Consider the following 27,741-nt stretch of genomic DNA (forward strand, 5'->3'; position numbering starts at 1 on the left):
TATAGCGCCACGTATAGTGCGGCCATACACACCAACTACCATAAACGTTTATTCATAACATATAATACAATACAATATCTTAATTAACAACATCAAAGTTTAACAGTGTGGCGTGTTGACCGCGAATGACAATACAATCTTTCCCACTACACCTGCACAACCTTGCATAACAACGCACGGCATACCAAACCGTTTCGTACACCCGCGATGAAATATAAATTCAATATATTAATATATAATAATATATAATATTCAAAAAATATAAATTGTTTAAAAAAATCATTTTCGGGGACCTTGCAGCTCTATTTTAACAGTTTGGTATGCCGTGCGTTGTTATGCAAATGAGTTTGTGCAGGTGTATATGGGGAAGATGGTATGTTAAGTCATTCGCGGTCAACACGCCACACTGTTAAACTTTGATGTTGTTAATCTTTACATTAGAAGATTGTTCAAATCATGTAAATAAAACATTTTACGGGCGGGAACCTAGCAGCTCGCCCCCTCTGTTAGTTTGCAAAAGTAATCGCGAAAAGAACTCCATGTCGAAAAGAAGCCCACCTAAGAGTACTAAAAATGAAGAAGCACATGGGTTTATTTTCGAGGTTTTATGGCAGTCTATTTAATGGAAAATTAATAATGCCATGCAACTTTGTTTCTGATTTTTAAAAATAAAAAAAAATATCTCATTTTCAATATAAAAGAAAAGCAATATTTATTTTCAATTCAAAAAAAAAAAAAATATCCGTAGCGGTTCGAACCCAATGCTGAGAGCACTCAAACCTGAGCATCACCCGTTACGCCACAAAGTAGTACATGACTGATAATAGTCTATTTATACGTGTATTACGTAATTCATCATTACGTCATTAATATCTTATTAACCTTGTTAAAACCAAAATGACCAGTTAGCTCAGTCGCCTGAGCGTCGTGTTGACAACACGTATGTCGTGGGTTCGATTCCCACGCTGGTCGGTGGAATAGAGTTAAAGGTATGCGACAACTGTGTTTGGGTTTCACAGAATTATACGTCCCCCCTAACACCACCACACATCTTGAGAAGGCAATGCATCTGGTGATGATGTGGTGGTGGAAACGACCCCAAGGTTGTGGCAGGGCCTTAGTGCTGAGGCAGGGAGAGCACATTTTTTTACTCTTATTTAGTTTATTCATTGTGACCAAGTGCCAAAATGGCTATAACGGGACACAGTAATTTCAAAAAGCATTTCAAATAGTTCTTATAAATTAACGTCTTCCAGTTTTAAACAAATGGCAAAGATAGGCCTGCATGATCAAAATGCATTTTATATTATATTATTCTAGTTTTCATTGGTCGCAAATACATAAATTATGATAATGACATTAATTATAATGAAATAATTTATTATTTTTTTCATTATCATTAAATTTATAATAGGCCTAATATCAAAACACCAAAGTCAAAATCTCTATCACTGATATTTCTGAAGAAATAATAATTATGTATAGCGCCCTCTATTTTGTAACAGTTTCTTTTAAGTACGTCTTGTCACAAATGAGAATGATTTGCTGTAGGTCTACAGGTGGATCTTATGTAAATTACTCTCTAAATTACTTTCACAACAAAAGAAATATTTTCGTATTTATATTTATGAGCGCAGATACATATTGAATTTAACCAATAAACACAGTGGGTGGTCTGTGCGGTCTAATGACAGCCTAGTTACAGTGAAATGTAGCAATATTCAGAACTGTTTGTTTTTGATTAGAAAATGTTGATTCAGTTAAAAATAAAATCCTGTGAGTTGAATCGAGCAAAGCTCATATAGGTTCCTGTCTGTGATTGCCTAAGGTGTTGTAATCGTCATTAGTGATGTAGTGTATTACGACGATCGAGTGTTTATTTTTGTAACGACTTTCATCTGCACTGGAATCGATGAAACTCTAACCGTCCGTTCACATCGGATTTATTTCATTTATAAGAACTGTTGTTAGAATAAACACATGAACACATTTGTCTGTTGGATTAATTCGCTTGTTTGTTCCGATGTTCATAAAAAAAAGTTACAACGTCAGTTTAACAGATACTAGCAGACGATCATACGCACAACCTTTAACGATTTTGGAAATTTTATCACAAAATATTTATCACAAAATATTCTAACTTTTTATTTTGGATTTTAGCATAAATGAATATTGAGTATCAATGATTCGCCGCGGAGACTCTAAATAATAAAACTGAAGAAGCGAAATTAAAACGCTGACTGGAGTGACTTCTATATCATCAGAGTGGTCCATCGACAAACATAGATATTCCTTTCATTGGTGGTACATCGACAAAAATAGATTCCTTTCATTATAAGGTAATTTATCGATGCACAGTTATTTTACGATACTGTTTATTATAAATTATGGTGGCGATGCCACTTGTAAAGGAGATAAAAACAATACAGAAAGCAGAAGTACGAAATGATATAAGACGTTCATCCGGGACCTCTACACACTCAATCGATTCAAAGTAAGTAAATTATAATTGCATTATACAGTAGGCCTACTACAGTGCTAAAACGTTGTTTAAAATAATTTCATTACTGAAACCACGCCCGAAGGGACAAAAGTAGACGCGCGTGTACAAATGTCTTAATTTCCATTCGTTTGAACGCCGCCTCTATAATTGTTATGCAATAATATATGCATGTCTCTTCGTTTGTTGAGAATGTGTGCCACAACAATTAGGCCTACGTTTTGAATGTCTAGTGTAGATACATTACTAAATTATTTTCGGACACACTTGAACTTCATTGACATTACAACTCCCATCGCTGACCATCACATTTTTTGCACTGCATATTTCCCGGAATTATTTTTAACGCAATTAGTTTGGAAACGTCTATTTAGTTGTAGGGATTGTTTTGTCACGCCCATATTTTAAATATACTATTATTGTACAAAGTAATATGTATTTTTTAGTAAACATGTTATGAATCTCATTAGAATGTACAATCTTTGAAATAGATTGAATAATGATATATAATATTTGAGTTTACGGTGAATGAAAAACAACATCATCTTTGAATATAATGGAACAAACCATTGTAAATTGAAAACGAAGATCACAGTTCGTGTGTGGACCTCAATCAGCACACACGGAATTCGCTTGAAAATGGACATACAAGTTCGTGGTAGTTTTAATAACAGGAACATTAAGTGTAAATGTTCTTTTGAAAGACTTATTCTATAGAACCTCATAGGCCTAGACGAGACTATTACAATATCCAACAACAGGCAGCATGAGTATTTCTTTTTTAAACTATTCAAGTTCGCCGCCCGCAAGCCTCCTTGGTATTTGCCGTCTGCTGCTGCTGGGTTGTTAGGAACACTTGAAAGGGGATGAAATCACCTTGATTGATGACGTACAATTGTTAATGTTGGGGTAGGTCGCTAACACTATTGTTACTTGATAACAAGTCAAGTCTTTGTCACTTGTTCTAAATTGCTTTTGTTACATTCAACAATGTCGGAGGATTAGAAGAAGATCTCCAGCATCGCTTCAAGGGGACGATTGACGAAAGAAAGTATGCATTCGTTAGCAACAGGACGCGAAGCTAGCTAAAAACTGTGTGTGTGTGTGTTTATTGCATCCTATCTAGACTTTGATTAAGGCTTATAAGGGCCTACAATTACAAAATACAACCAACTTTACACAGCCAGGCAGTACAGTAGAAGTACAGAAAACTAAAAAGTACTATTTGTTACAAATAAATAGAGGTGTTTTTTTTTGTTGTTGCTTCATTATGTAAATATTTTGAAGGATATAATTGATTGGTAAGAAAAGAAGTTTATACAACTTGATTGAACAAATAGTAATTTTAGAGACAAAATGTTAAAAGACTTTCCTGATAAATACAGAGGATTGGATTTGAGTTTAGATGACTCTACTTTTGGAGACTCATCGCCAAAAGACGATGAATTATTTGGAACGGAAGCATTTATGAATAGTACAAGCTCAAGCAGACAAGAAAACAATGAGAAAAAAATTCACAGAACAACAAGTTCAACTTTATCAGGGATTTCAATAGACAGTTCAATCCGGTAGGTTGTGTAGAATAATGCCTTTTTCAAACGGTAAAGTTTCTAACAAATGAATGTAGTCTTGTATTCTACTTCTTCTTGTGTCTTGACCTTTTGTTTATAACATTTATTAATGGTCATCTCCAGGTCTGGCTGTATCTGCAAGTCCTAAAAATTATCTTGTAAGTTGTACTGTCCAGTATTTATACAGTATATTAATGTGTTTCTTTAGTATAGGCATATTCAGGACAGAGCTTTATCACGCATCATACTTAATATAGTGTAGTGTGTCAAGACTTGACCTCTCAAAAGTGGAAACCACCCGCCACCCTTTCGAAATCCATATTCTTATATTTCCCAATAGACATCTTAACACTATAATAATCAATTTCTACTGTATTTTACAATACGAGATATCCACAACTTGGATAGCTCTTTGAAGACTTTTCAAGATTTTTACGAAAACTGATTTTAACCAATTGCGGTTTATACTCTTTTTTTTTCAGTAGTTTGCGCAATATGCAAGCACGTTTTTGTATAAAAAATATGACATTTGCAAGTGTGTTTTGAATGAAATTTAAACAAAACAATGAAAACTGTTTCAAAAATATTTTACAAATACATTCATTAATATATTTTGAAAATTTAATAATGATTGACTTTATTCATATAGGAAAGAATTAACGTTCTTTAAATAAAAATAATAAACATTTTCAATTTCAGAGCTTGAATTTATTTTAATGCTTATTAGATTGGAATAAAGTATTATAGGCTTTGAAAACAAACCCAGATGTTATTAATAAACTCTACCTAGTTAAACAATTGCAAGAAATCGATGGCCAAGTGACTCTACTTTATAGAAGCCAAGTAAATATAGCAACATGTACTGTTGATTTATTGACTACATTGTATTTTATTGTAATTAATTATCCTGTGTACCTGGTCATGGAGAAAGTACATAGTTTTCTCAACAATCAAATACAGGTCTTTAAATTCTGAATTCACACATGCAAACTACAGTAGCAATAAACTAAATTGTTAATTTTTCATAATTGCTAGTTAAAAATGTCAAAGCTAGCTAAAGTGTGTTTGTTTTAATTTTTTTATATAGTTTACGATTTATTCTAGCAAAGGTATTTTATTTGCCAATTTCTGTGAATTATTAATTTACCAAAACAGTGCTATATGGGTTGCTCATACTGAAATACTGAAAATACTGAAATACTGAAATGCTTTATTTGTCCATCATCATCATAAAATAACAACAGAAATTCTTCTTGAAGATTGACAATTATTAGTAAAATAATAAATAGTATACAATAAAATATATATTTTGTTAGTGTTGAATTTACATCTAGGTTGAATAGGGATAAAAAAGTAAATTTAAAAACAAATATAAAATGTATTTTGTATGTTGTTATGTATGTACAGTACTGTATTTTTGTAGCATCTGTACAGGAAACATATTTCTTATCTTATAATATTTTTATTTTTAATACAATATTCTTTTAAACTGATTACATTAATATAATTTAATAATTCTTAATTTGCAATATTCTTATTTGGAATTATGAATATATTAGTGTTAATTATATCAGTGTGATACCTACACTACTCCTCAAAGCCCCCTATTTGTTTGTCTCTATATATTATATTATTTAATACAAAATTAATCATTTACATAAATCTTTTTTTTCACTTTTTTTTTTCTTTCAAGGAGTACGCTAAATTCTGCAACTTCGCAACTAGACGATGGGGATGTTGAAGATGGAGCTAACGTACGAGTAGTTGCAAGGTACAGTTTAAATTTGTAATTTGAATAATTGAACTGTACTGAGTTTATACATTTTAAGTTTTGCATTCAGAACATCATTATCATCTATAGCTACGTATTATGTAAAACTTACTTCCTATGTATTAACTGTAAATAGCACATTAAGTTGTATAGGAAAAATCGTTATGTTTGTGTTGTCATTCCGCATGGCCCGAGGTGCTGCACTTTGAACTAAATCAATCAACCCATAGTTCTTTTAAACAATAAGATAAGTCCACCACCAGTTAGTTCCCTGCATATCATCAGATATACTGTATATCGTAATGATGTTTAAAAGTCAATATTTGCACTTTCCATTTAACCATTGAACTGAATGATATGAAACTATATAAATAATAGTAATAATAAGTAATCTATTAATCACATCCATGCAGTGTGCAAATAGTTATGAACAACAGAAATGCTTTTTTTGTGGTTAACTTAATGATGCTGTTATTGGTATTAAGACCATCCTATGGTCCTATTTGTTGTATATTTCTGACCTATTTCTATTCTTTGAATTATTGACATCAACAGCAACACATCTGGAGTACCCACAAGCAAACAGCTTTGATGGATGTTGTTTTGTTTTTTGCATGTGTTGTATTCTTTTTCTACTGCACTACTTTGGTTTGTATGACAATAAAAGATCTGTATCTGTATGATGAAAAGAATAAGCAAAATAGCCTACAAAAAAACCATGCCCTTTGAAATTATTTTTTTTTTAAGCTTGGTTCTTACTAGAAATGCAACCGCTTGTGATTGGTCGCATCACGCTGCGTTACGTCCCTGTGTTGCGTCAGTAGTGGGAACCAACCATTAGATAACAATGGAGAAAATAAATTTATATTATTTACTATTACTGTACTGTACACTGGACACAGTGGCTCATCACTGTGGTGGGTGGGTGATACATACCTCCCTGGATACACTACCCTCCTCCTCAGTGTAGTGTAGTGGAGCTGTAGCTTGGTGGTTAACGTGCTTGCCTTCCAATCCCATGGTCCACGGTTCAATCCCGACCTTGTGCCAGGGTTGTAACTCCACTCCCTAAGCCTTAAATGATCAGTACTGTATCATTGATTTAATTTATAAATTATAAAATAGTTTATCTACCCATTGGTGAGTTTGTGCTCGCTTGTGGATGCGTACAGTATGAAATAAAAAAAGAAATAAATAGATAACAAAAATCAATGTGTACCCTGGTCACAAAATGAACTCAACAATATCCATGTCTGCCACATAATTAAATTATTTATCCTGCAAATATTAAATACTAACGACTGATAATGATGATCATCGGTGTTCTTCATTTATGCAGTGATTTAGGTGGCTTGTCGATAGCAACAATAGTGTTTATCAAGGCATGTTGCCCTTCAAAGCACCTGTTCCATAGCTTGCTCCTTCCTGTTTACGTGGTCGCTTTTAAATTACCTGTGTTAACAAATTAATAATGATAACAGAGAATATCAAATGCGTATTGCAGTGTGTCTGGCATTTTGTGATGTAAAAAAAATGGTTCAGTTTTATGAACAGTAAACATTGATTAAGCAAATTAATTAATTAATTACCAAGAATGAAATTGTGCTGGCCAGAGGTGGACAGGAAACTAAGATTTTGTACTCCTACTGTACCCATTCTAAAGCTCTGTCCACACTATCAAAAAAAAGTTGTGCATATGGACATGATGATTTCATATCACTACCATATTTAATCATCACTACAACCATATTTGGGCACATCACACTTTGTCAATCTAGTTTGTGTTTGAGTGTAGACAGAGTTTAAATCATTTCAATTTCTTCCACTTTTAGCCTCAACCTCTTTGGTACCTGGAAGTAACCTGTTTTAATATTATGTCTCTCTTTCTCAGTCTATACCCGCCCTTTATCTTTTTGCCCTGTCCCTGAACTTTTCTAGCTACTGTACATTAGCATAGAAAATAAATAGGAACATTTTGTAAAAAAATATTTGGATAAAGAGTGTCTGTCAGATACTACAGTAATTTCTTCTTTTTTTTTCATAATATTTTATATTCAACCAACAAGAAAAAACATTTCAACATAATTTTCTATACTATATTGCAACACCACTAGTTACTAAATAAAAATAAAACTTTGGTTTCTCATTTTCAGTAACTTTTGATAGTCATTCTTTTTATTGATGTAGATAAAAAAGATGGTGAGTGAAAAATTCATCAAATCAACTTTACAAAGTTTTAATTTATTGTCAAAATAGAAAAAAAAACATACACAGAGTACATTGATATCAATTACAGGTACATGATGTTTATATTAACAAGATTTTTCCTGTCAATTTTAAAATCCCCTTCTTTACCACAAAAAAAGTATAATAACAATTTTAATGACATTAAGTAGACAAAATATCATACCATGTATTTTATATAGCTTGAGTTTATACAGAAAAGTATGCCTTGATACAAATAATTTTTTTATTTGAGATAGATTAAATTACGTTGTACATTTAATGAAATGAGAAAATCAATTTCACTTTACAGTCATTGTATAGCACCTGTCAGTACACTACATTGAAATCATCTATTTCATTACCTTCCTCATATGTTTGACTTTAATATAAAAAAATTCAAGGAAATTTTCTATTTTGAAAAATATAGTTTCTAAGCAACGGTATAACTACAATTATATAAAGCTGGGTTCCCACTAGGACGCGATGTAATGTACTACAACGCAAGTAATTTTTTCGTAAGTTTGTTATATCTTTCATTGGTACAGTAGGATAAGGACTTGGATGTACCTGTACCGAATCCATGTGAACACAGCTTTAGACCAGTGTAAACACAACTTTAGACCAGTGTGAACACAACTTTAGACCAGTGTGAACACAGCTTTTGACCAGTGTGAACACAGCTTTTGACCAGTGTGAACACAGCTTTTGACCAGTGTGAACACAGCTTTTGACCAGTGTGAACACAGCCTTAGACCATTGTGAACGCAGCTTTCAACCATTGTGAACGCAGATTTAGACCAGACGTGATGAAAAAGATACATAATTTTTTCATCACACTTTTTTATTACAAATTATTGATTTTCACAAATTCTGTGAATGCGCAGTGATTAAAGGCATCTTGCAGCTGAGGTATTTTGTCGCTTTTTTTCATTAATTGAACACGTAGTTCAGACTCCTGTTATATTATTTTGTAAGGGTGCTAAAAATATATTGCACATTGAATTCAATATGAACTTTTGACATTGTATTAATAATGGTAGAAATGTTCATTTGTGAAATATTGTTGATTTTGATTTTCTCATTTCATTTTTCTTAAAACCTATCAATGTCATCAAACCTGTCATATTTTAATTTAAAAGAAAGAAATACTTTAAAGCTCTGTCTACAGTATCAAACTTGATGTTGAACAAAATTGTGATATGCCTATATTGGACATGATGATGCCATATCACCACCATATTTAAGACCATATTTGTGCACATCACACTTTTTTGTCAAACTAGTTTGATAAGTGTAGAAAGAGCTTTACATTCATATTTAACATTATTATTAACAACAATTTTAATAAAAACAAAATTTTAAACAAAATGTTACCTGCACCCCTTTTGACAGCAAAAATGAAATTATGAACTGCTATTTGATATCTATTTTTTGACAGAATATTAATTTGTTAAAATGTTAGCTCCTTCATTTAAAAGTCTGAATCTCCCCCTGTCTCCTGTGTACATTACTCTAAATTTCTAATATCAATCTTTATTTCTGATATTATTACTGACTGTATGATGGTGTTGTGGGTAAAAAAACAGTGCCGTACCATGAGAATTACAGTAAAGTGGTTTCGCAACAAGAGGGAACAATCTGTGCGGGCCATGGGGTTGTTAAAGGCTTAAGTCAAAAAGTAGTGGTCAGGTTGAAACATTACCAACCATACTGGTGGCTATGGCCCTGGTATACTGTACTGTAATTTCAATCTCTTGTGTGGTTTGAAAAAGCCTTTAGAGCACAAATTTTCTAAGAATGGTGCACTATAGTATGAATCAGTTGCTTCATTCAATAGATTAGTAACCTCTGATCAGAAAAGTGACATACCCCTTTGGAATAGAATGTATATTGTATTGGTTACTTTTAGATTAACCTGATGAAAAGAAGTCAAGTTTAAAATCAACAAATCTTATTAAACACTCCACTGTTGCAAACAAGAAGAACTAGGGGTCAAAAATACCAGCCACCTGACAATGTTTCGCTGGTTGCTTAGTAACCGCAAGCTTCATAACAACACTATGGTATCAACTTTCATTTATGGGGCTAAAAAAATAATGTGAAAGTGGATTTTTTTTTTCTGCCTCTGGTCTTTTATAGTAACCTGTATTGTTCTGGTTCAAATAGCTTGCGTTATTAATCATACATTAAATATTATTTTAATACAAAGTTGTTTTGTTTGTCTGAACTGATTCTGACATTTAAATTCTTCTGCTGTCCAATAAAATATTTGAGAAAGTGAAAGATTTAGTGCCCAACCTGACTACTGTACATTGGGTTAAAATGGTGGTGAATATTTTTAGCTTGTTATAACATTTAAACAAAGGGCTACTTTATATGTGATAAAAGTAGTGTGCTACTTAATTCTATTAAATCATGTTTATTAGCTTTTTAAAATAATTAAACAAATTATAAAAGGTTTATATATAGATAGAGGACATCAAAACTTTGGTGTTTGTACAAAATGAATGAATTAATAAAAAAAGGTTCTTTTTGTTAATTATCTTGCAGGACGTAGTACTAGAAGGTGGGACAAACAAATCTGAGGATTTAAATATTGTTTATCAGTTTTTTTAATAATTAAACAATATACAAAAGGTTTATAAGAGACATCAACTTGCTCTTTGCACAATGAATGATTTTTTTTTTAAGTGCCATTTGTTAATTGTTTTGCAGGAGGTACAGAACAAATCTGAGTATTTAGCTTTGGTATTTTTGTATACAAAGAAAGAAACAATATGAATCTCTTTAAATTGGAAACCTTGTCATGTTTCAAATTAGGCCCATGGGAGTGGTTGATAAAATAGAACATATTCCGCTTCTTATGTGACTATTTAAAATCCATTGTTTATAAGTGTAATAAGGGTTATTAGAATATAGAGCTACTGTATTCTTTAAACCAATGTGCAGTCTCAAAACAAAAGCTGTATAATATAACTACAGTATTTAAATCTGCTTGATAATGTAACACTAATTAATTATTCCCAATTGACTTAATTAAAGGACTAATCAGAGCAATTACATCTTTTAAGATGTCTTTATAATGAATAATTTTCATGACGGAATGTTATGATTATTTCCTATAATCATCATACCACAGCTGCATGAATATGTTCAATTTAATTTTTATAACCACAAAAGTGGTCTAGACTCCTCACAGCAGGTTGTAATTCCCTGTACGCATTACTGCCCCCCTGATTAGTGTGCCTCTCAGTGTATGACACCCATGACATCACAGGCAAGTCTTATTGCTCCTGTTGTCAACGGAGACATGTCGCAATCATGCCACAGGTATCAGAAGATTCACACTGTCATTGTCAGAGGTGTGTAACTTGTTAAACATCCCTGCAGAGATATTTGACCTTTGACATCAACTCAGTTTATATCTAGTGTAATATTTTAACTTAAAGCAATATCATTATCCGATCCCCTTAGGATGTTTACCATATGCATTCAACCAAATAAGGCAATACTTTACTTGATTGAAATTTGTAAAGCTTTCCATCAAAACTATTGCGGTTTATTTCTAAGTTCTTTTGCTTAAAGCAATGGTTTGTGTTGGCTTAGGTTTCTGTTTTGGAGCTAAAAGTTGTGAGTATAGATGACAATGTTTACTGTCTCGTGTTTTAACCCTTCGAACCATAGCGTTGAGTTTGCTATCAACAAATACAAGAAAAAAAATACATGTACTGTACACCCGTTCATTTGTGTAAAAAATGAAAAATAAATCGTAAATTAAAAAAATTAATAATAAACCAATATCATGAAAGCCATCTAGACTGTTTCCAAATTTGTTTACACAAACTTGTTTTTAATTAATTTTAGAAAAGTTATTTTAATTTTACACACAAAAATGTTTTTGATTTAATTTTTATCTTATAGAGTTAGGCCGCTTAATGATACGGAGAAGAAACGGAAAGACGGCAATTTTGTGACATTTACAGGTCATAACTCTATTACGGTAAGTATTGTGTACTATAAATAGCTTTGTAATTAAAAGGGTAGTGGACAGAATATCCCAAAATGCATAGGCCTCTCATTTTCCTTCCTTTAATGTCCATGTCTCCCTAAGGTCAAACAAACTATGGGGGTGGTCAAGCTACGTTTATTGTAGATTGGTCAATTGTGCTTAATGTGGTTTTAGATACACTATACCACCTTACTTATTGATTGATATTGATTGTTATTGATTGCTAATCGTTACATTTGTTACTATATAAAGAGGTAACTGTACCATTCAAGGTTTGTTTTTGTTATTCCTTTTAATCTTGTGTAATTATACAAAACCTGATGTATCTAGTCAAATGTCATAGTTTGTGTAGTATCATAGGCAAATTCCTAAATACAATGTCACATGTGGCATTGCTTTAAATTTGGGACTGCCTAATATGCCTGGTTTTAATGGTAAAAATGACTCAATTTTAGACATCAAGAAAAGTCTGGTTTTGGGAGAGTTTCTGGTTTTCAGAGAGTCCAGTATTGGGAGAGTTAACTGTAGTTGTTTAATTGATTTCTGTTTCTTTGCCATCAGATTGACCAAATAAATGGAAAGTCCAAGAAGTTCACCTTCAATGCCGTCTGTGACCCGGAAGTATCGCAGGAGGAGTTCATGGATAAATGCGGCATCAAGAGAATGGTGGACATGGCTCTGGATGGCTACGCGTGCACAACATTTGCGTACGGTCAGACGGGGTCGGGTAAAACCTATACCATAACGGGACCTGTTCCCAGTGTAAGTTGCAACAGAGCTTTAAACACCATAACACATTTTTATACCACAGATACAACCTGTTCCTAGTTTAAAATGGAATAGAGGGTTAAACACCATATAAATGGTTTAGATTTATAGCCTCTTACTTTTTTGAACAGTACATTGCCTTGTATAAATAAAATCATATCATCACTATGTACTACTACTACTACCACCATCAAGTTGTCTATGCTAAGCACAGGTTAAGTGTACACTATCAAAATTAATGTGATGTGCCCATATATGGACATGGTGACATCATATCACTACCAACCATATTTGGGTATATCACCACCATATTTGGGCACATCACACATTTGTCAAACTAGATTGATAGTGTAGACAGAGCTTTAGTCTGTACTACATTATTTTTATAACAGACCTTCATCGTTTACTCCTTCTCCTGTTTCTTCTGTATTTTTCTGAAAAATATAATTGATTTATTATTTTAAAAATCCTTTACTGTAGATGTGTTGTATTTGTACCATTGTTATGAAATTGCTATTAAGAAATAAAAATAATAATTGTTGTTACCAGGTGCAGCAAGATTCACTATCAAGCGGTCTTATACAAAGGTCATTCTCTCATCTCTTTGATGTCATCAAACAGGCACCAGATAGTAGCTACACGTTAACAGCCTCATACTTAGAAATATACAACGAACAGGTATATGTCCAACCAAAATGGACAGTATGTATTTGGTTAAAGATGTATTGTCCCTCTGAAAAAATGTTTTTGCTGTTGAATATGCCAATTTAATGTCATATAATAGTTATTCACTTTCAAAGTCTGTTTTTATTTATCTTCATTTTATATGTTTTTTTCGGACAATACATCTTTAATATTATTACAATCTATCTATTGTTATTTTTGCGTTGTTATTTTTTTAACTTTTGTTATAATAATAAACAGGTAGCTTGTTTATATTAGTTTCATTTTGATATATTTGTTTTTACTAAAGTAAATCATTTATAACATCTAGCATCTACACAACTATTGTTTTTTTGGGTTTTTTTTGCCATACATTTTAGGTAGTTTAGCTAGTTTATAGTGATAATTTTAAAAGATTTGTTTTGATTAAAGTCAATCAAAATAAATTCTAGAACATCAATAATTAATTTCCAAAGTCAAAAGTGCAAGATTTACTTATTAGAAAAATGACACAAATAGTTGATTCACCCGGAACTTACTGCATAGCCTGCTGTCACTCAGTACAGGTGAAAAAAGTAATACGTTACAAATTGCCTCGTGCTAAATTGCAGAATAATGGACGCTTATAGGCCGGGTTCATTCTGTCAATATTGGTTATAGGCCAACAAATACAGATATTTTTCATCAACCTATTTAACTGCGGTTTATAACAGCTTAAAAACAACTTGCAGGTGTTTTCGAAGGAACTGTATTTGTGCCGAAAAAACATGTGACCAATTCTGTTGTTGCTGGTTGGTTACTGGACATGGTTCTTGCGATGTTGTCTTAGATAAGAAACAGTATAATCCGTGTCCAGTGTATACTGTACTTATATAAACAAAAGGCGTGTAAGAGTGGGTGGGGGAGGGAGGGGGTACGGGGGGTTAGTGAGGAGAGGGGTGTGCACTTCATTCCTGGGGGTATACTTTCTTGTCCATACATCCTTTGCCAAGAACATTAAGAAAATCTAACTCGATAACAACAAATTGTGGGAGACTCCTATTAATAAATAGTGAGCCTTTCCCTATCCTACAAAATTAACAATAACATTTTCTAATTTTCAACAAATTCTATAATCATAAATGTGATGTTTAATGATAGAATATATATAACACATTCAATAAACATGTGTACAAGGTAACAATTAACCGTAAATTATAGTTGTCATGTAAGTTTGTCTATAATTTCTGTTTTCAGAGCCTTTTTATTTCAGTTACGTATCATAAGTAAATAAATATTAAAGTTGTCAAAATAATGTGCTGTTTTATTCCGCAGCTCTACATTTACTAATTTGTGCCTTTTATATTCAAATAAAGGTAAAATCTATAATAAATACAAATTTTATTGCAATTATCAGAATTGCTTGTATTTTTAGACGTAATTAAACCTAATTAATAAGAATCCGTCCAGGAGGTCGACACGATACAAGCACTTTAAAGGTCATAGGCTTGCAATGATCATTCTATTTTTAAGATTTAAAGCAATATTTGATAGATTGTTGTATTCTGTGATTGTTTAAATGTCGTCTTTATTGTACACAAATCGTTAACGTTCGAGTTTCACGGTTTGCAATCTATGCACCACTATTCGAAAGTTGCATTGTGGGATGTTAATTGATATCATGTTTAGAGGCAGATCGAGGGGTTTCGCCCTAGGAGTGCATCCCTCCTTTGATAGCTAAAATGAAACTACTTTTTGATATCAGACTATTGTGACTATGTGTTTATCCTCCCTTGTTTAAAAAATCCAGAGTCCGCCCCTGTTTTCATGAGCATTGTGAGAAAAGTTTAAAGAGAAAAACATTCTTCTCACTTCAAGTTAAAATAAAGTTCAAGTTTAGTTTATTTTGTAATTTATGTATATAATTTTGATTATTATATGATTTCATATTTATATATATATACTTTAATTATTAAAGCTATGTCTACACTATCAAACTAACGAAAAAAGAGTGATGTGCCCAAATACAGTATGGTAGTGATATGACATCATCGTGTCCATATGGGCACATCGCATTTTTTTGTGACATAAAGTGTGTTAGTGTAGACAGAGCTTTAGATCACAAATAAAGGATTATATTCAGCCTTTGTATATTTTACTTCTAACAGGTGAAAGATTTACTGAATCCATCAGGTATTGATTCACTAGCTGTGAGGTGGTCCAAAGATAGAGGCTTTTACGTTGAGAACCTATTTATGGTTGAATGCGAGACGTTGGATGACGTACTTGCTGTTCTTGAAGAAGGTAATTACCACAAACGACTATCTACAAGTGTGTTTAGTCTATTTCGTGCCTGATTTGCCCTGCAGAAAGATATATGGACCTGTAATTGGCATGAAGTTTATGGGCTGTACCATTTTCTTTGCAGGGGTGTTAAAAATACAATATATTAAAGTTAGGCTAATGTTGGTTTATCCTGGTAAGCAGCACACTAGTGATTAGTGATGTCACAGAGTGACACTAGCCACATGGTGGTTTGATAAATATTTTCGTAAATAACACACTTATAGAGAGCTTCACAAAACACATCATTTTAACTTCATACAATTTTCATTTGGAATGTTTATTAATACTGTTAACTGTAAAGTTGTTCAATTCAGCTATTAAAAGTTGTAGTTAAATATGTAATCTTTTTAATTAATGAACTAGTATATTGTACAGCTCTGTGTCAAACCTCTAGGACTGGAAGAATCTTTAAGAAAATGCTTACACTACAGTCGTAGATACAGATAGTAGATACACTAGATTGGCTGATCCATGAAAAAAGAGGCGCTGCATTTATTTCTTTATAAAGATCTCATTATCTCAGTTTTTTTTTTAATTGACCATTAAGAAACATCTGCTAGATGCGCCTTTATTGATTTGCTGTGTTCTGTTGCAAATATTATTAATTATCTTAATTGCTCATCAATTTGATGCATCAATCAAGTTCAAATTTAGCCAATTTGTTATATAAGATTTCTTATTTTAGCACACATTCATTTAGCATAGCAAAGTCCATGAACAATGCTAATGTTAAATGCAATTCAATAAAACTTTATTATCTTAAACTCCGGGGAAATTCATTTGGTTGTGGATACAAAGATTGATAAAAACGTTTAAAAAGTACACAAAAAGGCATGCACAAGCACAACAATCATTAAAAATCTAAAATATGTTTTAAAAAAAACACACACACAGAGAAAACAAATAACACACAATCATATCATATTCATTTATTTCTCCAGAAAACACACATAAAATACAAGCACAAACATTAGATAACTTACATTACAACATAACAATAAAAACCATACACCATTCTGGTCAAATGTTAAAAAAATCAAAATATATCATCATCATTGTTGTTTTTTTTTATAAATCATGAAAAGTAGAATTACTTTTTGTGCTACGTTTCGGAAGTGGCATAACAGCTATGAGCTCTCACAAAGCTTAAGGGGCCGCAGAGCATAAGCAATGTAACTACCCAGCATTGGAGAGCCCCTTAAGCTAGGACGCAACGAAAAGACATAACGTAATGCCAAGTGATTTGACCAATCACAATCGATGGATTACTTGAACAGTCACGTGTGATTGGTCAACTCGCTCGCATTGTGTCTACATCCTTGCGTTACGTCATAGTGGAAACCAAACTTTAGGAGTGAAACCCAAGGGTTCTTTCCCTTGCATTACGCCACTGCGGTTTTCCTTCTAGCATCGGTAGCCTTGTTGAATTAAAACAGAGTTGCACCTGTAGAGAAGTACTGAGGTTTTTTATGAAATATATCATGTTGTTAATGTAATTTGTGTTTTTTCAGGGATGAGTCAAAGACAGATTGCAACAAATAACATTAATGAACATTCCAGCAGAAGTCATACAATAATGACACTGCATATAGACAGTGAAATGGTAAATTAACATTTTTTCACGACATTTTTTAGATAAAAGTATTTTTTTTAATTACTACTTCACCATACTTTTTCATATCAAAAGAGATGTTCCCTTACTCTTCTAGTTCAATTCTAAACCCTCTATCTTTACTTACAACTTCTGCAATTGTTGCAAACAATGTCTCCTTTGTTTAAAGTTCTGCGTGGCAAAAATCAAATGTTGACATAAAGTTTGCGGTACACCACATACATATAGTTCTGAAAAGAACTGTTGATTTGTTGAGCTGTTGACAATCAAAGTATAATGATCAAAACGGCAAGAAACTCAGTCAGTTGAAAGTGTAGACAGAGCTTAATACATTTTATTTGTCAGGTTGATCCCGATGATGACGGCCTCTATATTAGCAAGCACGGTCGCCTGGCGTTTGTAGATTTAGCTGGCAGCGAAAAAGTGAAAGAGTTAGGATCGTCAACGGGTGAACTTCTCTGTGAGACAACGAATATCAACAAAAGCCTGTTAACTTTAGGTTAGTTTTACAACATCTTGTTTATACTTTGTTCTACAAAGAAAAAAAGGAAATGATGACGTTTCTAGCACTTTTTTCGCAGTGCTCTTTCTACACTATCAAACTTTATGTGACAAAAAAATGTGATTCGCCCATATATGGACCTGATGATGTCATAGCACTACCATATTTTGGCATATCACTACCATATCTGGGCATATCACACTTTTTTGTCAAACTAGTTTGATAGTGTAGACATGTTGATTGAAAGTCAAGTTACTTGCATGTTACTTTAATTAAATTAATATTTTGATTAATTATCAAATTACTTGCAAAGTTTTTTTTACTCTTAAAATTACTTTAAAATTAATTTTATTTATTGGTTATTATTTTATATTATTTATTAATTGTGTAGGTAATTGCATATCATCTCTCGGAGACTCTCGTAAACGGTCAGGGCATATACCTTACAGAGACAGTAAACTGACCAAACTATTAGCAGATAGTCTAGGAGGAAATGGAGTCACACTTATGGTACGTAAAAAATCAGGGCGTCTATATATAAATTACGTTTACCAATTGCTTATTTTAAGGCTGCTCTGAAAACTCACTGTCTTAACTCTCTTTTTCTCTTAGTTTTTTGCTTTTTATTTCTTTTGTTAAGCTCATTGTGAGCATTTGGATAATGCATTATACTGTATAAGCCCCATTTATTAGTATTATTATCAAACTTTTAGCAGATAGTTTAGGTGGAAATGTGATTCAATTTGGGATAGTCAATATTTTAGATTTGTTTATGTAATACTACATTACAAGATTTCAATTTATTTGGTCCTTGCGGAAATTCATTACAGGCACAAATGCACACATAAAAATACAATGACATACTAAATATATATATAGTAAAATAAATATAAACAAGTAAAGAGTTGTAATAAAGATACACTATACAATAAAACTACAAGGTGATTCAACATTATTTGTTATTGAAAGCACGAAAAAAGGGACGAATGAATTTAGATATCTGTTAGTTCTACAGAGTGTTTAATTTTCATACTCTAAGTACTGTATGCATGTTGTTTTTATTTGATTAGTTAATTAAATTATTTAATTAATCAACACACAGTAGTTATACTTGGTGTTTAATTAACAAATATACAAATAAGTATTATTAGATATCAAATATTTGATATGCAGTTTGAGGAAAATAAATTCCAATGTTACCATGTTGTTGATCACATCGATTTATTTATGCAACATTATATTACAATTTAATTTTAGAAGTATGTATGTCGTTTTGCTTTAATTAATGTAACACGCATTACTCACAAGTTTGTTTACTTGGCAAATATAAAAAAAAGTATTATAGATATCAAATATTTGATATGCAGTTTGAGGAAAATAAAAAGTCAATTTCAGTTTGAACTTTGTACATGTAATTAGTTAGATGAGAATATTTCTAAGAATGAAAAAAAAATCAACCCAAACTCTGTTTGTATAATGTATATTTTATTCCCTTAGATCGCTTGCATTTCACCATCTTCATACAGTTGCGGAGAATCACTGAGCACGCTACGGTACGCCAACAGGGCCAAACGTATCAAGAATAAGCCAGTTGTTATAATGGTAAGACCACATGCAACCACATTGATATTTGGAACCATAAACTATTTTAGTATTGCAGAAGACATAAACTATTATTTGTTTTGGCATATTGCCAAGATTTCATAAGTTTTGTTACTGTCGCAGGTGAAGATCCCTTTTAGTACAAACATATACGCAGGCTACAGGACAGATTTAGTGCTGCCTATAAAATGTGGCGAGATGCAATGAATAAAATAATAGTTGAATAATACTCCAAAGTTTAACACACACCTGGGGTGTGAACACCTAGGTTTTGTATGATGTGCACTCTGATGTGTAAATGCCATAGTTTATTTAACACCTACATTTTGTATGGTGTGCACCCCGAAGTTATACTCTGGAGCCTAGATGATGAAGTTATATAGTTTCCATGATTTTGTATAGAAAAGTTTTTCGTGAGACCACTCTAACCTAAAATTAGAAGATTATGTTAATACAATATACTAAAATTCAACTGTAGATAGTTACTGTAAGTTCTGCTTAGGAACCATTACTATTTATAGCAAATAAACAATTAATATATTTATCCTGAACCAGTATGCATTTCAAAATATCAAAATGATAAGTATGTTTAAATTGATAGGAAATTACTCATTCTTCTCTGAGATTTAGGGCAATTTGACGATAGTTTGTTAGCCCACCTCCTGGCAAACTGTATTGATACATAAAGTACACAAGATACTATTTGATTTAGGTCAGTCTTACTACTGAGCCCTGTCAAGTTGCATAACAACAATAATATTTGTTACTTGTTAAAATATTTGATTTGTATTATCTCAGAAACAACACGATTAAAGTTTTAGGGAATTCCAAATTATAAATTTACTAGTTTACAAGTTGATTGTTGCTAAGGGTAATGGGTTTAACCTTTCAACTGAACTAGAAATGAGCAGCAATTTTAAGCTCTGTCTACAACCTATCAAAAAAATTGTGATGTGCCTATCTATGTTGGTGCTATGCCCAAATATGGTAGTGATATGAAATCATCATGTCCATATATGAACACAAAAGTTTGATAGTGTAAACAGAGCTTAAATCATAATATCAACAGCCAGAGAGAAATGCAATGTTTTAAATTATTTTTTTCATTATTCTTAATGTGTTTTTTTATCATATCGGAAAATATGAATATAATAATAATAGTAACATAAAGAGAAACTAATGCATTTGATGATTGTCATTCATCAAAATTCATCATATCATGTGATCAAATCAAGGTATTGTCACAATCACCACCTGCTCTCGCATAATTTTAAGCTACTGCATTAAAATATTTGTTCTTAGGTTCTAAAAACACCTGCAGCAGATCAAGAAACATCATATTAAAAAAATATTTCTGATGTGTTTTTTTGGTTTGGTTTCGTGTTAAAATAATTTTGAAATTGAAACGTAGGATGACATTTTGTGTTTGTTATATTTGATGGGTTTTTCATTTTTATGTTCATTTTATGAGAATGTGTTTTTGAGTTCTTGGGTCCTGTGGAAGAACAGTATCTTTACTAAGCTTGGTTACCACTAGCAACACAACGTAACGCAACCTACGCAATGTAAGAAAATGCCCTTCAAATATTTGTGTTTATCCCTGCCTGCGATGTTTGCCGAACTATTGTGTCATCGGTTACCCCACTTGTGATTACGCAATACAGCACTTTGCGTCAATACTTCGCTGCGCTGCGTCGCTAGTGGGAACCACGCTTAAGCTAAAATAAAAGGTGTATATATAGATTTGCAATATTTATTCATTCCTATTTCAAAAAAACTTTGTAGGATCCACGAGAGAGATTAATTATGAGTCTGAAGAGAGAAGTTAAACTTCTGCGGACTGAGAACCAGTACCTCCGAGGGCGTCTTGACTTCCCCGGAACTGCTAAGCCTGGTGCTAGAAAGAACGCTGTCCCTGATAAACCACTCAGTTCTAGCTCATCCACCAACACGTTACGTGCAGATTCTAACAATAGTAATCACAACACAACAAAAGTTATAAACACTGAGAAGGAAGAGAATAATAATCGCAGACCAGCAGAAGGGTGAGATATCAAGATACAGTAGAACCACTATTGTGGGGGTGTCCTGTAAATAGGCTAGTCATAAAAAAGTATCCTTTAATTTCCCTGAATAGGAGTGTCCCTGAATAGGAGTGTCCCCTGAATAGTAGTCTCCCCTGAATAGGAGTGTCCCTGAATAGGAGTGTCCCTGAATAGGAGTGTACCCTGAATAGGAGTGTCCCTTCATAGGAGTGTCTCCTAATTGGAGTGTCCCTGAATAGGAGTGTACCTTGATAGCAGTGTCCCTGAATAGGAATGTACCTTGATAGCAGTGTCCCTGAATAGGAGTGTACCTTGATAGGAGTGTCCCTGAATAGGAGTGTCCCTTAATGCAGTAGGAGTGTCCCTTGATAGGAGTGTCCCTGAATAGGAGTGTCCCTTAATGCAGTAGGAGTGTCCCATAAGGGGAGTGTCTGTTAATAGGAGTGTCCCTTATAAGGGTTTTCCCTTAATAGGTTTGTTGTAAAAAGCATTATCCAGACTTGATAAACCTTTATTTTACATCATAATGTTTTTCTTAATGCATTTTAGGACAATTTCAGCAGCCTCCAGTATCAGATCGGCAGTCGATAGCGGCCTCTATGAGATGTTGCAACAGTACATGATAGAAAACGAGACCCTTCGTACGGAAAACTCAAACCTACAAGGAGTCAAAGAACACAGCGCACGTGAACATGAAAAACTGTCGCGAGATAATGAACGGCTAACAAGGAAATTGGACTCAGTTGGCAGGTGTGTTTGATGTTATTTTATCAATTTTGATTATTAACAAATCTAAAGGTTATTAACCTTCTGGACAGTATACAACCTGCCATAAAATGTTAGAATCTCTCCATTATGTATTAAAGTTGTTATTCACTTTAAACATGCCATAGACATTGTACAGTAGAACCCCTATTAAAGATACACTTTGAGGGCCAATATAGGATTCAACACTATGACCAACCACTATTAAAGAGACACCCCTATTAAGACACCTTGTTGGGTCCTGAAGGTGTCCTCTTAATATGGGTTCTACTATGACCAACCCCTATTAAGGGGACAGAAATGAAATTAAAAAATATTATAGCTTTGAAAAATGTCACAAACTCAACTATCTCATTTATTTTCACAGGGCATTCAGTTCATCACCATTGCCTAGCAAGTTTCAAGGTAGCTCTATCCACTTACTATCAGCCACTACTGTCCGCAGCCATGTCTCAGATTTCAGCAGTAATGCATCAATATCCCCGGTCCCACTTGATTCCAAAATCAGTCCACCCACCTCACTACAACCTTCAACTAAGAACGTGGCTGGCTCACCTCAAAATCGCCTGTCTTCCCAAAATCCTCTGCCACAGTCACCATGGAGACAGGGTTTATCGCCGCAAGACGTTGGACCAACAAATCAACAAGAAGTAGCACGGAATGGAGAAGTGTGGGTTGATGAATCACCATGGAAACAGGTAAACTTAAATGATTGGTAGTATGCATTTGTTACCTCCTCCAGAATGACGAGAGGTTATGTAGTCGATCGCGTGTTGTTTCTATATTTGTTAGCACCATTCCTCAAAAAGTTTTTGCCCGATTTTCATAGGATTTTAAAGGATTGTTTCATAGCTGTATGGTAACACGTCATTAATTTTTCATACGCCTAGGCGGAGGTTTGCGCTCTCTGAGTGCCCATCTAGTTTTGTATGTATTTTTAATAAAAATATCCCTTGATAGGATATTATATGTATTAAAAGTATGGTGTCTTTTATTTTATGTTGTGAGAAAGAATATTACAGTGAATCAAGATTAAAGTTTGTGCTAGAGACTGGTGATCTCACTTCAACTGCAAACTCTCTATTTTTTTTGTAGGTATCCAAATCGTTGCCGCCAGTTGACAACGTTAAAGGAGTTCCCAATGGTTATAGAAAACAAGCAAATGGCCACCAAACACAACATGGCTATGCAGCCGCACACAGTTCAAACCCACAGTCAAATCATTCAAAACCGAATCCAAGCTACCATGCACCAACCAATCACGATTCCTCAGGTCAAAGGTTAGCCAGCAAGAAGTATGCCTCACCTCAAACACACAAGTCTTTCCCTCCTGCTTCTCAGCCAGATTCACGGCAACAACATGTCAATAGGCAGGGTAGTCTGCCTCACAGGTATGTGTAATAGTCTTAAATTCTAAATAGTAAATTAATAATTTATCGTATATTTTTCAAAGTCTTATTACAAGTCTTTGAGAGTGGAGTTGTAATTTTGTCCTTAGAAAAAATCCATGACATGTGACTTGAACCTAGGACCCTTGGAGTGGTAGCCAAACATCATAACCACCAAGCCACAACTCCACTTATATATATAATTATTTAGACTAACTGTGGACCATTTGTAAAAACATTATTTTTTTAATGAAAATCTAAATTTAACTTTCAGTGATAATAGGGGTCGTAATGAGGTCAATCAAGAACACATCCCACATGGTCAGCAGTACATGCCACCTGGATATTACCAACATCCACCTGGAAATGCGTATGGCTCACCTGGAAATCAACAGCGATCTCCTGGTTATTCAAATATGCCACCTGGGCACCAAAATCCACCTGTGTATTTAAATACACCACCTGGGCAGTATAACACATCACCTGGATATCCAAATACTCCACCTGGGCAGTATAACACCTCACCTGGATATTCTAATACACAGCTTGGCTATGCAAATACGCCTCCTAATATGGGTTCTACAACAGGAAGTGGTATATTAGCCCAGACAGATTCACACAACCAGATTACTGGCCAGTCTCGCCAGGCTGATATCTACATACCATCACTTCCATCTACTAGAGACAAAATGGGTGAGTACAGCTAACCTTCCATCCATCAGAAGTCGCGGTTGACAAATATGTTGCATGCTGTCAATGTCATAAAGCTCTGTCTAAACTATCAAACTAGTTTGACAAAAAAAGTGTGATGTAGCCCAAATTTGGTAGTGATATGCTTAAATATGGTAGTGATATGACATCATGTCCATATATGGGTACATCACATTTTTTTGCCACATAAAGTTTGATGTGTAGACAGAGCTTTATACAATGTTTCAATATTCTTTTAATAGTAAATGTATTTAAATTTAAATAAATTAATACATTAAATACTGTAATTGAAAATAAAAAACTCAAAAGTTATTATTATTCTCATCAGTATTACTGTTTTATTAATCTTAAATGGATAAATAATTTAATTTTACAGATGTCACTGCCAAGCTTGAAGCCAATCACAACTCAAACATGAAAACTAATTTGCATACAGAGGACCACAGCACTAAAAAGACCCTGGGCAAGAAGGCAGCAAATAGACAGATTGGTGGCAGCAAACAGCCAGTTACTGGTTACAAAGCAAAAGCAAAGCAAAACGCTTGGACAAAAACTAAGTCTGTATCGACGAAGACTGAACCAAAACCACAACAACCAAGTATGAAGCATTCTAAGCCTGGCTTACGCAAGCAAATGTCCTTAGGTAATTGTATGCACTAATGCAGTGGCGGATCAAGGATTTTGAAATAGGGGAGGCCCAAGGCCTAAAAATGGTGAAATGAAGGGCTGATCTTAATTTGATGTCCTGTCATGTCCGGCTGCACAAATGTCTGCATCCATACATAACTATGCTTTTTTGTTTATTTTGTTTATTATTTATTTTCCACACACAAAATATATAACATAGTATTGGTAATAAACATCATTTAGGTAAAAGAAAAAACAGACAAACTAATTAAATGTCTTAAATGCTTAAGCTGTGTCAGTTTGCCAATTGGTGAATTTTATAATGTCCCTTAAAAATATGTAAATTTAGAGGAATAACCTGTGACTGGGCTGAATTGTGCCCAGGTGTGTGCAATTTTCATTTTCTTCCTTCTCTCAGAAGGGTCATTTTGTGTCTGCTATCGCTCATATGCACTCGACAGAGCTGAGATAGACTGTAACACTAGAGCAACTCTCTACCAAAAGATGCCAGAATTAAAATTCCTGTATAATTTTCAAATTTTTCAATATGTATTTTATATATGCTTTGTTTCAGATGATTCAAGAATTGACAAAATCCCACCTACCCCATCAGCGACCCCACCTCACGTAAGATACAAACCCAAGTCACAGGCCAATGTGAAGGATACGATGCAGCACACCGCTAGCCTAGACCTTGCCACAGGACCAGCTGATTCTGGTAAATATCTTATGAACAATCTTAAGCTCTGTCTACACTATCAAACTTTATGTGACAAAAATGTGATTTAATTTCATTTATTCACTTTACTAATAGCATATAGAAAGTGGAGGAGCTCCTCAAAACAAAACTATAAAATATATGGACATGATGACATCATATCACTACCATATTTGGGCACATCACACTTTTTTTGTCAAACTAGTTTGATAGTGTAGACAGAGCTTTAGAACACAACCAGTCTGTGTAGCCTTGTTTTTCCAGGCAATTTGTAGAAGGGATACCTGACTACTTGTAGAAACAAGCCACACAACACACCAATTAATATTGAAAGATAATTGTAATGAAATATTAATTTAAACTAGATCTGTTTAATGAATTTCCCCGGATGAATCATCTAGTGAGCATCCACATAATGGATTGCTAACACTGGGAAGTTATTAATTATTATTATGATTGTGTTAACTGTTTTACGTTTCGTAGATAAAACACTTTATAACGGCAGAATTAACAGAATATTTTTGTATTTTGAGGCGAGAATATTAGCATAGCTGGTTCCAACATGAAATGAATGTCCCTGAAATGTGATAAACCTATTTTTCTATATATATTTTTTTTATCTTACTTTATAAGTTTTACATACATAAACACATTGACATAATTTACGTGGTGATGGAAATCTTTTTAAAGGCTGGAATGTGTAAACTAAAGGATTTTTTTGTTATAACTTTGTAATATTCATAATATTCCGCAGTGGTCCCTTAGAAAGATTAAATTCCTTATATACAGTAGTATTATTAGAACAATTGATTTTTTTTCTTACAAAACCTTCCATTAAAAACAATGAGTATTTACAAAAAAACTTTATACTTTTGGGTTTCTTTATTACATTTCTTAATTAAATAAAACATGACCTTTGACATGACTTTTGCTTGTTATACTGTGTTTTCCAGTGTGGAATATTATGAAATTATAATTTATTTTTTTTGCTTGCTAGGTTCTTTAAAACAATTAAACTATCAATTAAGGCAAGATCTGCAGGACCTGGATGGAGAAATAGAATACCTCAAATATGTCAATAAAAGTAAACCAACGGGAGAAAAAAAGAAATGATGGGAAAGGAGGAGGAGTAAAGAAAGATATGATGAGAGAGGAGGAGGAGGAAGACAAGGAGGAGGAGGAGGAGGAGGAGGAGTAAAGAAAGATATGATGAGAGAGGAGGAGGAGGAAGACAAGGAGGAGGAGGAGGAGTAAAGAAAGATATGATGAGAGAAGAGGAGGGAGAGGAGGAAGACAAGGATGAGGAGGAAGAAGAGGAGTAAATATTTAAATAATGCGGAGGAGTAAACAAAGAAATGATGAGAGAGGAGGAGAAGGAGAAGTAAAGAAATAAATAATGGTGGGAGGGAGAGGAGGAAGATGAGGAGAATTAAAGAAAGAAATAATTGGAGACGAGAAGTAAAGAGAGTCTAAGTTTAATCTTTATCCAATATACAAAAAAATGTGAATTGAAACATAATTTAAGAATGATATAGAAAAATCTATTTGGCAATTGATATATTGTATTAATATATTTTTATTAAGGATATTATAGTATTTGATTGAATATATATTTAATCTGTAGATAAGACACTGTTTAATTTTGTATTGATAAATATTGTACATATCTAATATTACCAATATTACTAATGTGTGTCTATTTACAAGGCTGCTAGTATGTTAATAGTAATGTGTGTCTATTTACAAGGCTGCTCTTATATTTCTTCCTATGTTGTTGCCATTTATGTTTGAATATTTAGAAGTGTTTAAAATTGTTTATTAAGATAATTGTAAATAGCATATTTAGAATTTAGATATGAGTTGTATATTTAAGATGTAGATCGAAAACAATTTTTTATCTAAGTGATTGATATCTTCCACTTATTGTTGGTGGTTTCA

At 33.2% G+C, this 27,741-nt stretch overlaps 2 protein-coding genes across 2 annotated transcripts in view; one reads left to right on the forward strand and one right to left on the reverse strand.

Moving 5' to 3' along the window:
* Window positions 1-3,143: 3,143 nt before the first annotated feature.
* Window positions 3,144-26,957, forward strand: LOC144834808 (uncharacterized). The gene is made up of 18 exons (XM_078689758.1): window positions 3,144-4,068; window positions 5,765-5,842; window positions 11,990-12,068; window positions 12,639-12,839; window positions 13,395-13,523; window positions 15,656-15,791; window positions 17,345-17,436; window positions 17,791-17,944; window positions 18,339-18,457; window positions 19,445-19,549; window positions 21,335-21,594; window positions 22,144-22,344; window positions 22,727-23,057; window positions 23,455-23,750; window positions 24,022-24,440; window positions 24,835-25,101; window positions 25,660-25,803; window positions 26,801-26,957. Exons 1-18 carry the CDS (start codon window positions 3,857-3,859, stop codon window positions 26,914-26,916), a joined length of 3,339 nt encoding a protein of 1,112 aa, XP_078545884.1. The 5' UTR covers window positions 3,144-3,856; the 3' UTR covers window positions 26,917-26,957.
* LOC144834846 (transmembrane emp24 domain-containing protein 6-like) overlaps window positions 25,983-27,741 on the reverse strand; it is a 59,318-nt gene continuing 57,559 nt past the window's right edge. Inside the window, exon 5 of the mRNA XM_078689808.1 lies at window positions 25,983-26,027. The gene's annotated coding sequence lies outside the window, so the exon portion shown is untranslated. The remainder of the gene's footprint in view (window positions 26,028-27,741) is intronic.

Source organism: Antedon bifida, chromosome 2 (genome assembly GCF_963402885.1).
Source record: "Antedon bifida chromosome 2, ecAntBifi1.1, whole genome shotgun sequence".
In the NCBI taxonomy this organism is placed as follows: domain Eukaryota; kingdom Metazoa; phylum Echinodermata; class Crinoidea; order Comatulida; family Antedonidae; genus Antedon; species Antedon bifida.

Bases quoted from the DNA above. Each gene is read 5' to 3' on its own strand.
- LOC144834808 (XM_078689758.1), top strand. From the start codon at position 3,857: ATGTTAAAAGACTTTCCTGATAAATACAGAGGATTGGATTTGAGTTTA. The intron at 22,345-22,726 runs GTGTGTTTGATG...TTATTTTCACAG, and splicing joins AAATTGGACTCAGTTGGCAG to GGCATTCAGTTCATCACCAT. The intron at 25,102-25,659 runs GTAATTGTATGC...GCTTTGTTTCAG, and splicing joins ACGCAAGCAAATGTCCTTAG to ATGATTCAAGAATTGACAAA.